General features: G+C 38.1%; 1 protein-coding gene across 3 annotated transcripts in view; it reads right to left on the bottom strand.

The window, feature by feature from the left end:
- The window catches only part of LOC100774887 (CUB and sushi domain-containing protein 3), a 1,055,385-nt gene that overhangs the window by 123,993 nt on the left and 916,438 nt on the right, over positions 1 to 14,954 (bottom strand). For all 3 annotated transcript variants that reach the window (XM_027431430.2, XM_027431431.2, XM_027431432.2), the window contains 2 exons: positions 7,189 to 7,285; positions 4,889 to 4,993 (listed from right to left, as the gene is read on the bottom strand). In XM_027431430.2, the coding sequence (XP_027287231.1) occupies positions 4,889 to 4,993; positions 7,189 to 7,285 (202 nt within the window). The remainder of the gene's footprint in view (positions 1 to 4,888; positions 4,994 to 7,188; positions 7,286 to 14,954) is intronic.

Genomic DNA, 14,954 nt, shown 5'->3' with positions numbered 1-14,954 from the left:
ATAACGCTTTCATGTCGCTGTGGGAATGATCAATAAGACATTGCTTGAAATATTTGCTTATCATTTCCTTATTGGACACTGGTTCATAATTTCAGAAATAATATTAAACAGTGTTATTAACATTCTGCTAATGTTTTATTTCTAATTATTTGTATTGGAGATCAGCTTGAACCCAAAGCATTGCACTGAAAACATTTATTTTAGAATATATGGATTTAAATAAATCTATTGCCTTTGAACAGCTTGTAGGGCAGTAGAAGAGGCAATAGTCTTGTCCTTTAGAGCAATGGTGTATGACAGATTTATGCATGATTTGTACAGATGTTCAATCTTTACCAATAAGTTCTCTCTCTCTCATTCTGGAGTCTGATCCATAAATGTAAAGTAGAAAGCATTGCTATTCATCGGTATTTCAGTTTATGGACATAATCCACATGATAAAGATTCCATATAACTAGGAAAGTGATTTACCCCATTTTTCTTCACAGAGCACTAAATATCACTTCCTAAAGCAGAGAGCAGTATTAAAAATGCCTAAGTTACATTGATGATGATATGACTTTTTCTGTCAAAGATACTGGTTTTTAAGATCTAAAATTATGACATTTAAAGTCATTATTCATTCATTTCTCTCAAGACTAGTCAATCCTTAAAGCTCTGAGACTACAACTTGCACTGTTGTATTCTAGCTCAATTTCCCTTACTTGTGGAAAGTATTTTTCCACAATTCTAAATATAATACAAGATCATCTCAGTAACCATTGAATACAAATGATCTTAAAATATTTACCGTACAGAAAACAAATAATTTGTTTTGCATTTAATGATACTGTGGAGGTGCAAATACCATGCACAAAATTCTTAATACATTTCTTCAAGCTACTTATGAATATGATAATCTGATGCTCTGTATTATGCATGACTACAGAAAATGAATAGTGGCTTTGGATCAGATCCCCTGCATTGAAGTACCAGGTAGGTATTCCTTTAGAAGCAGCTTAATTTATTACTGCTTCTTCAAACCTTATGTGCCAGCTCTACTGAAATAGATGCGGTTCTCCTAGGATGCCATATTCCACACCTCCATCTGAACGTGAAGCTTTTTCTACTGAAATATCCTCCCTTTCTTGTCTAACTGGAACTTCTGCTTGGGTTTTAACACTCGGAGCAAGTGTCATCTCCTCTGAAATAGTCCGTGAACTTTCGACATAGAGTTGTTTGCTTCTTGCTTTGTGCATTCCCCATATATATCTACCAGCAAGTGAGTAGCAACAAGCTGTTTCTTAACCTTTCTGTCTCATCTAATAGACTAATATTTCTTCAAGGGAGACAGAACCATACTTATCTTCACATATCCGGTGTTGAGCATTGTGTCTGTCCTAGAAAAGGTGTTCAAAATAAATATAAGGTTTCTTGCCACATTTGTTGAGTATTTTTATATAAAAATACATATGCTGTTTCTGAGTTTCACAACAGCAGGATGATAACTGTAGTTCTGATTAAGGAATGTTAAGAGTTTGAGCCCTTATTGGCCTCCAAAAAGTCAACATGGGAAAGGCTTAGACCCTGGTAGGGTTTCATTGGGGAGGAATGATACATTTCAGAGGTGTGAACCAGATGAACTTCTTATGTTTCAGGCACATGACCTTTAAGACTTGGGGATCCCAGGCTCTTCTTCTACTTTGCTTTTCTCCTTGACCATGAGGTAGAAGGTATATGGTCCACCGTATATTCCTTTTTAATGACAACTGGCATACTTATTAGAATCCTAAAGGCAACAAGTCTGTCTAATTGAGATTTGGAAACTTAACTTGTATGCCAAAATCAACATCCCCTGTCATTTACATTAAGGCAATAGAGAGCTAAATGGAATTTAGTCTTTATCGAGTGCATGCCTGTCATTTCAGGCTCTCTACTTTCCCGCTAGGAACTTTATTCTATAAGACCATGTCACATAAGCCATGGTATGTCAGTGCTGTTGAAGTGGTAAATACACACAGAGGTACTGTCAAGAAATAGGCCTATATAAATAGTAAAATATGCCATAGAACTGGCAAAATTCTACCCGAAACATCAGCATCGGTGTTGTCATACTCTTGTTGATATATGTCAATTTCATAGATTTTTATACTTTCTGCACTTAAGTACTAGATTTAGTAATTCATGTATTCAACAAACACATTGATTTTGAGTTCTTCAAAAATCTACGGAGTTTGACACATTATAGGACAAAATGATGTCTTGAGTGGACACAGCTATATGGTATGGCTAATCCTGTCTGCGGAGGAAACATTTTAGAGCAACATGAATTAACCCCTCATATATTACCTTAATTGCATGTATGATACATTTGACGAAGGATAAGTACTAAATTTCATATATTTATGCAAGTAACAGGCCTAAACCACTTTTATTTTGTTTGTCTTGGTGTTTTGTGTTTTTAAAAGCTGTTCCAAAAATTGAGATATGAAGAAAAGCCACTTTTATTCTAATTCCACCTCAAATTATCTACTGTGTTGTTAAAGTTCAAAGGTAAAATGTCTTCTGTAGGCAAATGTCTTTGGACACTAGATCTCCAGGTGCCAGCATGGTTTGAGGGGGTTGTGGGACCTGTGGGGTGGTGGAAATATAGCAGTGGCACATGCCTAGCAATTTCTACCTCTTCTGACCCTGGGCTAGCGCCCTCCTTCCTATCTGTTGCCATAACAACAGCTTATGTTTCCACCACCATGAAGCCCATGTATCTCTCTCACCAGGATGACTGACTCAAAAAATAAAAAAAGAGAAAGGGTCAAAATAAGATTCTCACTCCTAATAGTGACTTTTGCTACATGTTTTGTCACAGCAATAAGAAAAGCAACAAATTAAAAAGTGACCATTGCTTCAATTTGCAAATTCTCCTTATAAAGGGAGGAGCATTGTAACTGATAGCAAAGAAATTTTGTAGAAATGAAGATAAGAAAACACAGTGAGTAATTACACCAAAAAAGCTGAATGACTAGACAAAAATAAACAATACTAGAAATGTAAAATCCTTGAAGACTAAATTGCAAAAAATAAAATAAAGTCTGGAAACTCTTAACAGGCCAATACATAGCAAGGACATTGAAACATTATGCTAAACCTTCCAATCAAAGAAAGATCCAGAAACAAATCTTTACAAGTGAATTTTCCAAATTATTCAATGTGTTCATCCAACCCTTGTCAAATACTTCCACAAAATTATGTAGGAAGGGACACTTCCAAATTCACATAATGATAACAATATCATCTTGCCACAAAAGCCACAAAAAGCACAATTCAAGAAAAGGAGATGGCAGCTTAGATACAGGCAGGAGGGCCTTGATCCTGCCTCAGTGTGATGGGACAGACTTTGTTGACTCTCCATGGGAAGCCTCACTCTCCCTGAGGAGTGGGGGAGGGGATGCAGAGAAGGGGAGGGAGGTGGAGCTGGGATTGGTTTGAAAAATAAAAAAGATAGTTTTAATGAAAAAAAAAAGTAAAAAGAAAAGGAAATGAAAAGTAAGTTTCATTGTTGAACACAAAGGCAAAAATGTCCAGCAAAAATACTAAGGGATACACTTAACACTCTTAAAAGAGCTATACACAAGGACCAAATTAAATGTATTAAATGGATGAAAGGATGCTTTAATAAAATACACAGAACACATGTGATACAAATTTTTATCGACTGAATGAAAAAATCATGATCTTATCGGTGGAAGCAAAAATGGCATTATTTTGGTGTAGTTAAAACTCAATAAAGAAGATACACAAGGAATTCATTGCAATAAAATAAAAGCTGTATATGTAAGGCCCACAGAGGTATCATATGGAATAGTGAAAAACTGAAGGTACTTAGTTCCTCTAAGATCAGGAAGAAGGCACCAATGTATTCTTGTCATTTCTGACCAACATGATATTAGATTCTTAGCGAGAGTAGTCAATGGTCAATAGCCTCGGCATGCCACAACACAGAGGACCCTGAGGACTTAGCCAGTTAACTAAACCAATAGCAAAAGGATGCATATGGCTCATGCCACCCACACAGCACATCTACAATAGCCACTTTTAAAGAAACAGTGCAATGGTGATTGCTGGGACAAGTGAGAACCCAAAATGGCAATTACAAATCAGCCAGCAAAAAATTTCAGTTTCACAATATTTTTGTTTTCAAGACAAGAATCTCTGTGTAACAGTCCTGGATGTCCTGGAACTCAATCTGTGAATCAAGTTGACCTGGAATCCACTGTGATCCTCCTGTCTCTGCCTCCCACATGCTAGGATTAAAGGCGTGTGCCATCACACTACTTGTGAAAAATATATTCACAAGAATATATTTTTGAGCTTTAATCCGTACATTTATGGGTACTGCCCACTTACAAATCCATTAAAAGGGGAAACACAATGTCATTTCTTCCAACATTAAAAGACTAAAAAGCACTGTATACAAATTCTGGCCAAAAAAAAAAAAAAAATCCTTCATTTTATACATGCATTTTTCAACTGAATTAACAGAATGGTTTGAATTTTTAAACAATATTCATTAGATCAGACTGAATATTTGCTTTGTCAGAGTGGATGGAGTTTGTATAAAAAACAATGGCATATTTTGTTTGTTGCTATTTTATGTTGTTTTGCTTTACAGGTTTTCTTTCATACAAAATAGGTGCTTTCCAGACAATGTATTTGCATAAGGTTTATCCTCTCTCTGCTCCTCTCAGGCCCCCCAACCTCCCCTTCCATTTAGCTCCCTAACTTTTCTCTCTTTAGAAAACAAATATGCATCTAAGGAATAAAAATAAGATACGATTAAGAAAAGTCGAACAAATCTGAATATAAGGAAACCTGTTTTAACTTTCCTAGAGAGAGAATAAGTCACCTTTACCTGTGTACTCAAGGTGAAATCCTGCGGCCGAGACACTGATGTCTGACTGGAAATTTAGGTAGAGATTATTGGATGTACTGTTCAGAAGATGGGGTATTGTTGTCCCTGAAATGGCAATTGAGAAGATGGGTCAAGGGTCATGGCGAAAACATCATAGCAACAATAAGAGGAATAAGTCAACTGGTAAGGAGACAACTCATTGTAATTTAAAGTGTGTACTGTTCAAAAACATTTGGGAAGACTTGGCAGAAATAGTTCCCCCTTGTTCCCACTTTATTTCACTGTTCCAGTCTCCAGGAAGAATGACCTGTGAAATGATTCCAGATAATTCCCTAAAATTAGAAACACACAGAAATAAACAGTGTGATCAAAAGTTATTTTGAATTTCATGGAGATTTCTCTATCATATGTGTGTACTAAAAATAAAGTTTATTTAAAATTTGTCATGTGTGTTCTTTAAGCCACCCTAATGTCAGACATTGTATAGGTTCGGAGCAGACTTTCATGAATGCACCTTTTTTTAATGGAATATATACAAAATTCTGTACCAGGTTGAATACTTGATACTTCATATTTTTTCATATATATTTCTTACACATTGACAGTATATTTTCTTTTCCAAAAAAATAGTTATGAAATTGTATTAGCCTGTCCCTCAGCAGATACATTACAATGGATTTCTGAACTCGTGTAGCAAATGAACCTTGTTTATAGGGACAAGTGAACCTTGTTCTGAACAAATTAGTTCCTGTCTATTTATTTATTTAAATAAGTAAATAAATAAATAAATAAATAAAACCTTTAGAATCCAACACAGTTTCAAATAACGAGCATTGAAAATAACTGTCAATTCTGTTTTTGAGATAAAATCCAAAGAGGACGAGTGGTCAGTGCTGTGGATATCCTGGGAGTGTTTGTGATGACTTTATATTTGCTTTGTACAAGTGTGTGTAAGGTGTCCTGGTGACTGCTGGGGAGAAGTGGGAAGAATCACTTATAGACTTCACCTTGGTGTTTAATCTTTCCAGATCTGACTCTGCTCTTTACTGGCATCACTGTCATCTCAGAAGCAGGAGGTAAACAGGCATCAGAAAGGTCACCGGATCTGCTTTAGGTCTTCTCAGATCTTAGTAATTAAGAACTCTGGTGCTGGAGTCTCTCCAGCTGGGCCCTGCTCTCAACATAACAGTAGCTGGACAACCTCTGGCAATTTAATCTCTAAATTTCAATCAATACTGAGACCCATGGAGGGCTGAAAGTAGGGGGTGTCTGACAAGCTAGGCAATGTCACACACAGCTAGTGTGAAGATTAACAGCGGCCTTCCCTTTAATCACTGTTCTCATCAGTATACCTGGTAGCAATGATACAGAACTCAAAGCATAAATGCGAGCATGCACAACGATTTATAAATTTCGCTTCTCTCTGAATCTGTATCTACCAAGCTATTTATGCTAGAGTCACGTGACTTCTGTCATAGGGAATTATTTCCTTTGTTCATTAGTGATTCGGAATAACAGCTTATCTACCATAGAAAGACTGCTCTAAATGTTTAAAGCCATTCTTCCTTATTTCGATACATGATCTAAAGTAAGGTCACCATTTAGCAATGCGTGTATTTATACTTGTAGAAATTTTAAAACTTACCTAGCAAAAATCCAGAAATAAAACTCTTACTTCTCACACTATGCGATGTAAGAGACTCAGAATGTGACACATACCATCTTTAGGACCTTAGCAAATATCACAGAAGATTTTTAAAAGCATCCGATGTCTTAAATAACACGGTGGGCTATTTCAATTTGTGTCTCCCCCTAGTATAATTTTGTATGGATATATTAGTTCTATAAAATTGTATTCATTTCAGAGAAGTGATTTCATGTGTCATTTATGATCATTTAACAGTACTTTATGGCATCTGTCATGTTACTCAGTCTAAAATTATTTTAATGTCAGCATAATATTCTGCTGGATGAAAATATAATTAACAAAAGTATAGCCATGTTTTTAATTACTATTAGTTTCTTCATCCTAGTTTTTAAGACTAGGGTACACATAGTATTATTGAATCATAAATATTGGCACAAAAAATCAATAAACATTGCAAAAATATAATTAGCATGTTGGAAAATTTAAATGGGCATGCTATCACAACTTTCAGTATTTTAAAACTTTAGTAACTTAATTCATTGTGTTTGGTTCAAAATTAAATCTGAAAGAATGTATAGGAGCTCTTTTCATTCTTGTTCTGTATTGCTGACCGTATTTTCATCTTATATGAAATATAAGATTTTTCTTTTACCTGAATAACTTCCAAGTCTCGGTGCATTGTTGTCCCCCCCATCGTAGAAGTCCAGAGAATCCCAGTTATGTTCTGTGGCAAAGCTAACAACTTGGACCTATGAAATAACAATTTCTGGTGAGAATTAATATTTCTAAGCAGATAGGAGTCCAGAGGTCCCCACTAGAAGAGAGCTCTCAAGGTCAGACAACAGCATTGTGGGCTCTGATAAATGGCTCAATAAAACTGATCTTGGACACTGGTAGTATCTGTCTACATGAAATAATTTGCATGAAAGAAGCATGATGAAGAAACATGGAAGTCCCTTGTCACCATCTCAGAGAGCATCTTTTTTGGATGCTTTGGGTTAAGGTATTAGGAATTCAAACTCACGTTCCAAACAGCTAGCTAACACTCATGCTTTGAAAGACAAGACTTCTGAATTTGGTTATTGCTTTGGTGCTAGAAAAGAAACAGACTTGTGGCTCACAAGCAGGGGACTCTGTGACAAATTTTCAGTAGGCTTATCCCTGAATTTGCTTCCATATATCAAATCCATTTGCTTTTTTTCTGTAATGTTTACATTACTGTCAATACAGACAGCTGCAGACAATATTTTATAAGAGATTTGTATGGACCTTCTAAAGGTTATTTTTATTAATGTGGCCATAAGAGTGAAGTCACCTTGAAAGCCCCTCAAGTGGAGAAGGCAAACACTGGGCTACAATTCTGTGTCTATTAAATTTATTTAAAGAAAGAGCCATGTGCTACTTTGTTGTACCTCACTTGGCACAGTGTGGAGTTTCCAGGAACCCACAGAACTCACAACTGTGTATTCCGTTCTGCTCTATAGAGACTGTTCCATAGCTTTGAAGGGGGAAAGGAAGAAATGTATTAGAACCCATTCATCTTTGTTATCAGGAGTCTGCTTTTAGTATAAGCACTCATTTGCTACATTTACAATTCCTTTCATTAAACAGTTCTTTTCTGCAAAATACCCACCCCCCTGTCATTCTCCTATTCAAGTGGATGCTGGCACTGCTGTACCAGGGGTGAGTGCCACATGGCAGGAGATACCCTGCCTGCATGATTGGCACCTGAACTAATGCACTGTTCCAGAAGAGCAAGAATTAAAGCTCCAACCACCACTTTCTTAATAATTTATTCCTGACTCTTGTCTGAAGTTTTCTTTATGAAAAGGATTTCTCTGTGAGTAACACACACACACACACACACACACACGTATTATACAATATAGTATAAATATACACATGTATGTATATAATATACAATATGTAATACATATTGTACTGAGCTAAAAAATACCTTGCAAAGATACATGAGGGAATTGACTCTTGATATGAGCTCAAGGTAATGAGAAGTTTGCAAAGGAAGGAAGTTATTGAGTGTGTGATACTGTGGATGACTCATCTCACGAACTGGACCTAGTGAACTATCAGTAATCCGATTTAGACACAGTGGAGAGAGTATTGATGTCAGAGGAAATGAGAATACCCCACTAGAAGCTCCCCAGAGCCCTGACAGGGAGTGACGCTTAAGGACGAACACAGAGAACAAAAGTCAGGGTCCCCGGGTATGAAACCGCCTGGTACCCTGTACCTAGTTTCAAAGCCCAGAGATGCTGATCATCTCTGTGTGCGTCCCATTGCTCACAGAAGTTACTGTGAATAAGTTGTCTAATTTACAGATTTTCCTAAAAATTAAGCTAGACGATGTATATCGAAAGCTTAACGTGTACTATAAATGGAAAACACAGAATCTTAACTGAGAAATGTAGGAGTCATTAAAAACGCCACACCAGAAGAATAATTGTGCAGTGTAAAGTATAATTATGCCTTCAGTTTTCTACTAAAGGATTGCGAGGTGGGGTTGGGGGGGTTAATCAAGCCCTCTCTTCAAGTGCAGAATTGAAAAACTGGAGGAAGTGAGATCCGAAAAAGTGGAGTGCTGTACAACAGATACAGAAGAGGTACAGAGAGACTCTGCAGTGCCGTGTGCTGACACGGGGTATAAACAGGAGACTGTGACAAATTATTCAAGAACAGTTTCTGGTTTGCCCCTGAGTTGCTCAGAACAGAGACGCAGAAGAAACAACATGAGCATTGTCCAGAAAGCCTAAAAGTAGACGAGGATAAATACTTGTTTATTCTGGCTTTGTCAGTGTATCCCAGAAACAACAGATCCTGATTCCTGGAGCTTATAAATATTACCTTACATATATGTTGGCAGAGGGGTGTGCGTGTCTTTTGGATGTATGACTAAATGGAAAACTTTGAGATACATGGGGAAAAATCTATTGAAACAAATTTTAAAGTGGATGAGAGCTGGGCAGTAGTGGCGCACGCCTTTAATCCCAGCACTCGGGAGGCAGAGGCAGGTGGATCTCTGTGAGTTTGAGACCAGCCTGGTCTACAAGAGTTAGTTCCAGGACAACCTCCAAAGCCCAGAGAAACCTGTCTTGAAAAACCAAAAAAAAAAAAAAAAATAGAAATCAAAATTTAAAGTGGATGAGAAAGCAATGTGTCCCCAAAAGCAGGAATCAGATTGTCATGGCCATAAGCCAAGGGATGTATGTTGCTATTCAGTGTTGGAGACAGCAGAAGGAGAATTCCCCCAGAGACCCGGAATAGGAGAGGATCTGTTTGTAGTTTGATGTTTGGATACTGAAGCAAGATTTAGATCCTCACTTGTGGTTCATTGAGAAAATAATATTTAAGTGGTTAAATAGCTATTTGGTTTATGGTGATCTGCTATGGCATTTGTAGAAATCTGATACAATTTGTCACTGGGATTCTAGGCAAATATAGCTCAGTAAAATAGAACTATAATAGGTATAAGATGAAATGGCCAGGAAAAAATTAGCAGGCCATGTTCTGGAATCTCTTTCGATATGCAATTAAATGCCTGCAAATCTACAATGACACAAAGTCAAACTGGAGACAATAAAAGATTGAGACACTGACTCAGCCTTGTGAGAAGTTTGCGTTGGATAAACTGTCCATTGTAGCAGGATAGCTTTTTGATGGAGTGTGCTGGATAGTTTTACATCACTTTAAATCAAGCTAAAAATCATCTGAAAGTAGGGAGCCTCAATTAAGAAGATGCCTCCATAATATCAGGGTATAGGCAAACATGTCAGGCATTTTCTTAATTAGTGATCAATGAGGGAAGGTCCAGCTCATTGGGGTGGGGCCATCCCTGGGCTGGTGGTCCTGGGTTCTATAAAGATGCAGGCTGAGCAAGCCACGGGGAGCAAGCCAGTAAGCAGCATCCCTCCGTGTCCTCTCCATTGGCTCCTCTCCATTGGCTCTAGGTTCCTGCCATGTTTGAGTTCCTGCCCTGACTTCCTTTGATGATGAATTGTGGTGTGAAAGCATCAACCACATAAACCCTTTGCTCTCCAAGTTGCTTTTGGTCATGGTGTCTCATCACAGTAAGAGAAACACTAACACATGTAGTATGTTTCTAATTATTAAAACCATGTATTTATCAGGTAAAAAAGCAAAGCAAATATCACTTTACTCTGGAATCCTAAGAACTCAGGAAACTCATGTTGATAATAATTATGTGATTAATATTTCCCCATAATTTCATTAATATTTCTTTCCTGGTTAAATATAGCTTCTTGGGAGTTGTCCCTGGTAGAGTCTGATAAAATAAAGGGGGGAACAAACAAATCTATTGCTCCGCACACATTTATCACATTATATTATTAAGACAAACTGATCTAAAGTTGATGGTTTCCCAAAGGACTCTTAATGAGAAATTATTGTCTGTTTTCCTTTTCCTTTTTCTACCAAGGGATAACTTATTTCAACCCAAATCTGATTGGCTAACTATTCATATAGTTCTTAAGGCATACATGTTTATTTAGTTCCATATCCCCCCAAATTAAATGTTGCTTAAGCCTGTATATTTGTTATAGAAGAGTAAATCGTAAGAGATGCATTAAATAGGTATTTATCACGAAGGGTTGTTCTTTAGAGATATAGCCTAAACTAGAGTCAGTATGGGGAGTTAATTCCAAGGAGCTAAACAGTCCTTTAGAGTATGTAAGAGTCTAATATATATGACACACTATGAGACTGCTAAACTGTTTGCTGAATTCGACTTCTGTTTTCTGAGTGGATCCATTAAATAAAGCACTTCCTAAGTAAAGAGTTTGTTTTGGCATTGGCAGGCACAGTTTTGAGGGTGTTTGCCTAACACCAGTGATTTATAACAGTTTTACTGTAGATATCTTATTAGTTCATTATGCACTGTTAAGTCTCCAAATCGTCTCACCTCCACCGCTTGAGGAGGTGACCATCGACTTTTCTAAAATTATTTATTGAGTTTGCAGTGCCCTGGCCTTGCAGCAGCTGCCAGAACAGTCTTGGCCACTGCCCTTGAGAGCTTACAGACAATTAGCAGATAATAGAAAACTCTGATTGCTGTTAGAATAAAAACACAAAAGAGGGCATTTAACCCTTTTATCTAGTTCACAGAAGGTTTATCAAAACAATATATTTGGGACACAAACGAGAGTAAGGAGAAGGCAAATAATAAGAGATCCTGGGTACTGCCAAAGACAGGAAATAATAAACCCAGTGTCCACAGGAAATAGGATGCCATGCTGTTACAGAGATGGAAAGTTGTGGACATAACAAACTTCAAAAACAGAACTGAGGACAGATCGAACTGCTGTTGAGGATTGGAAATGGTGATGAAATTCCATTGCTGGGAGAAAGAAAGTGATAGTATGCGGTTTGATTTTTCAGGAGGTATTTGTTTGCTGGTTGGTTCATCTGGTATTCATTTTGTCTGGAATAGACAGAAAAGAATATGTCTAAGACAAGGATGAGAGTCACTTGATCTTTTTCGGTAAAATTGCAAATGGAAAGAAATAGAGACCTGTGAAAGACAGCCCTGGGGCCCCATTTATAATACATAATATCAGACAGAATAAAAATCAAGACTTCTGGCCGTAAAACTGAATGGGGTTGGGGACTTCCAGATACAGAGGATGACAGAGAAAGGAGATCGAGTCATGCTGAGAGAAATTAAGATGAAGGAATCATTTTATGAAAAATTCATAAACTTACTATTGGATAGCTTCACAATAAGCTTGGCTGGAAACATGCAGTTGCTAGTTTAGATAGTCTAAAGCTGAGGTTAGACACGTGATATTCCTGTCTTTGTCCAAACACCATCAAGTGTGTCCAGCATACCATAAAAGGGAGCTTTGGGTTTTATTTTGTTGTTATTGTTTTTGTTCTTGTTACCTGTTATATTATTTAGGTCTGCCTTAGCTCTCAACAGTTACTGAGACCGCGGAAGCAAAGAATCTGCAAAGAGGGTGATGTAACCTAAAATAAATGGGCCTCGGACCCTGAAGAACATGAGAACAGGTGAGGGGACGTTACTAAAGTCCATGAAAATCTTGCTGTGGCAACTAAGCTGGGAAGGAGTGTTTCGAGACCGGCAGGAGAATCTGCAGCTTACACTGTGCTGTCTCAATGCGCACCTGAACAACGCAAAGGACCGGATCACGCAGGTGCTCATGGGAGAGCAGCTTGACCCGAGCATCAGGTACCAAAGCCCCACACTCCCAATTACCCCAATCAGGACACGATGGTAGAAAACAAAAATACGAGTTTTCAAGATTATCGTTTTACTAGGGGACCAAAATGAATAAGCTGATGGCATATAAATAATCAAGGACATCCTTCACAACTTTGTTAATAAATGAGTTGATAAAAGTTCTATGTGGTCCTCATTTCCGAGTGCGACCTGGGACATGAACAATCCTGAAGTCTTTGTTGAGTCTTTTTTTTTTTTTTTTTTCCACAATGTGTGTTTGGGAGAAATCCAGAAAAGGCTCATGAGAGAAAGGAGGTAAAGATGCCTTGAGGGGGGTGTGGGCATTGTAGAATACACAGATAAGATATTAGTAAGAAGAGAGTTGCCGTGGGTTAAAAGTGTAAATGTGAAAGGGTAGAGGGTAAGCTAACTAAAACTAAGTATGTATAAAAAAGCTTCATGAAAACCTACTCCTTTGTAAGCTAATCATCTGCGCATTGTATGACGATATATGCCATCAGAGGCATTCTGCATGTGACAACAATACTGTCCCCAGAAAACATGAGTTATGAAATCACAATCTCGGTTCCAGCTATGGGACACCACCCTCCGATTACTAATCAAGGAGGCCACTGCCATGGTCCCTCCTAACAGCACAGGTCATTGCCAGGGTGCTTGGTTAATCACAGAACTAGATGGTCCAACCCTCTATCAGACGGCACCGCAGGCTTTGGCTCCCAGGACATAGAGAAATCAATCTCAAACTAACTGGGAAAGTTCCTTCCTGCTGGGCAGCTTTCATAGCACTGGAACGTACCATGCAGGGGCCTGGATGTTGAAAAATCACCATTTGTCTTATTCGGCACCGCATTCTGCGTGCTACAGTACCAACCAGAAGGAAATGATGTGCCCACCGCTGCAATATTGGCATGGTGGTGAGTGGGTAATCTACTATTTCTTGATAGGATTGGAGGCCTGTCCCTGTGAGGGAATTTGGGCCTGATGCTTCGACAATGGTCAAAAAGCTCCTGGGTGGGGAGGGAGGTCATGGGCCCTGGTGGGAAGCCCCTCTGTTTTACTAAATGCTCATGTTGTCTACCTGCCTTCTAAATAGCTATCTTTATGCCCATATATTTCTGCTGCTCTCCACTGTGCTCAAAGAATCCTGATTTTACAGTGGGTACAGATTCCTATAGAGACCTTACATCTGGTTGAAGAGCTACAAAACATTGGTTTTAAATGAATAAGGGTACTCAAATGTAGACGGGGCATCTCTTTCAACCGCACCCTCAGAGCTCGGGGGACATTTTTAAAAAGCTCTGGTAAAAAGAACGCAAATGCCAGAGCAAGGGGAAGAGTCCTGTGAAATGACATCTTGGGGACACGATGGAGACATTGTCACATTTATAAACTCGCAGCAGCTGCAGTTACCTGCATGAGACCTGTACAAGACCAAGACACTCAAGCCTCTAATGTAGGTGGGGTGGCTCCCGGGGCTCCATCCCAGACTGAAAGCTATAGAAACAGATGGATGCTAAGGAAACAGGAGTCAATTTTTCCTTAGGGGTGTGATGGCTGGTAGGTTGCCCATGCTCTAGTGGATGTTTCCATGTCATTAATTTTTTTTAAAAAAAATCCTGTTGTTCATGTATTTATATTATTATTCTCTATGTGTGTGCATGCATGTGCATGTACATGCCTGAGTGTGTGTGTGTGTGTGTGTGTGTGTGTGTGTGTGTGTATGTGTGTGTGTCTGTGTGTGCTGAAACTTTGATAGTGTCACAGTGGGTATATAAGAATTCCCTGCAGTGGCTGGTAATCTCCTTCTTCCATGTCAGTAGTTTAACCTGTTGAACCATCTAGAAACTTGAGTTTCACAGTCTAAAAATAAAAAGAAATTCATTTTTATTTATTTATTGTATTACTAATACCCACTGTCTGGCTCTTTCTTAGATCTTCCTCCCAATTTCCTATAGTGAAATTTTGCTCTTCCACAGCAATGTTCAGAAATGTCCTTGGGAGGTGATTGCATCTTGAGTTCACGGAACTCTTGAATTGATTAGTCTCTTTAGGGTTAATAAGTCATTGGATTATTCAGATATATGAAATTTTAGCAGATGGGTTCCCTTGGAGTACATTACTGGAGGTATGTCTGTGAAGAATTTAGTTTTTCCTTTAGCATCTTCTTTTCTCTGATGGATGTA

This window comes from Cricetulus griseus, chromosome 10 (assembly GCF_003668045.3).
Source record: "Cricetulus griseus strain 17A/GY chromosome 10, alternate assembly CriGri-PICRH-1.0, whole genome shotgun sequence".
NCBI lineage: Eukaryota > Metazoa > Chordata > Mammalia > Rodentia > Cricetidae > Cricetulus > Cricetulus griseus.
The sequence above is the reverse complement of the archived record's forward strand: the minus strand, read 5'-3'. Positions and strand labels throughout refer to the sequence as shown.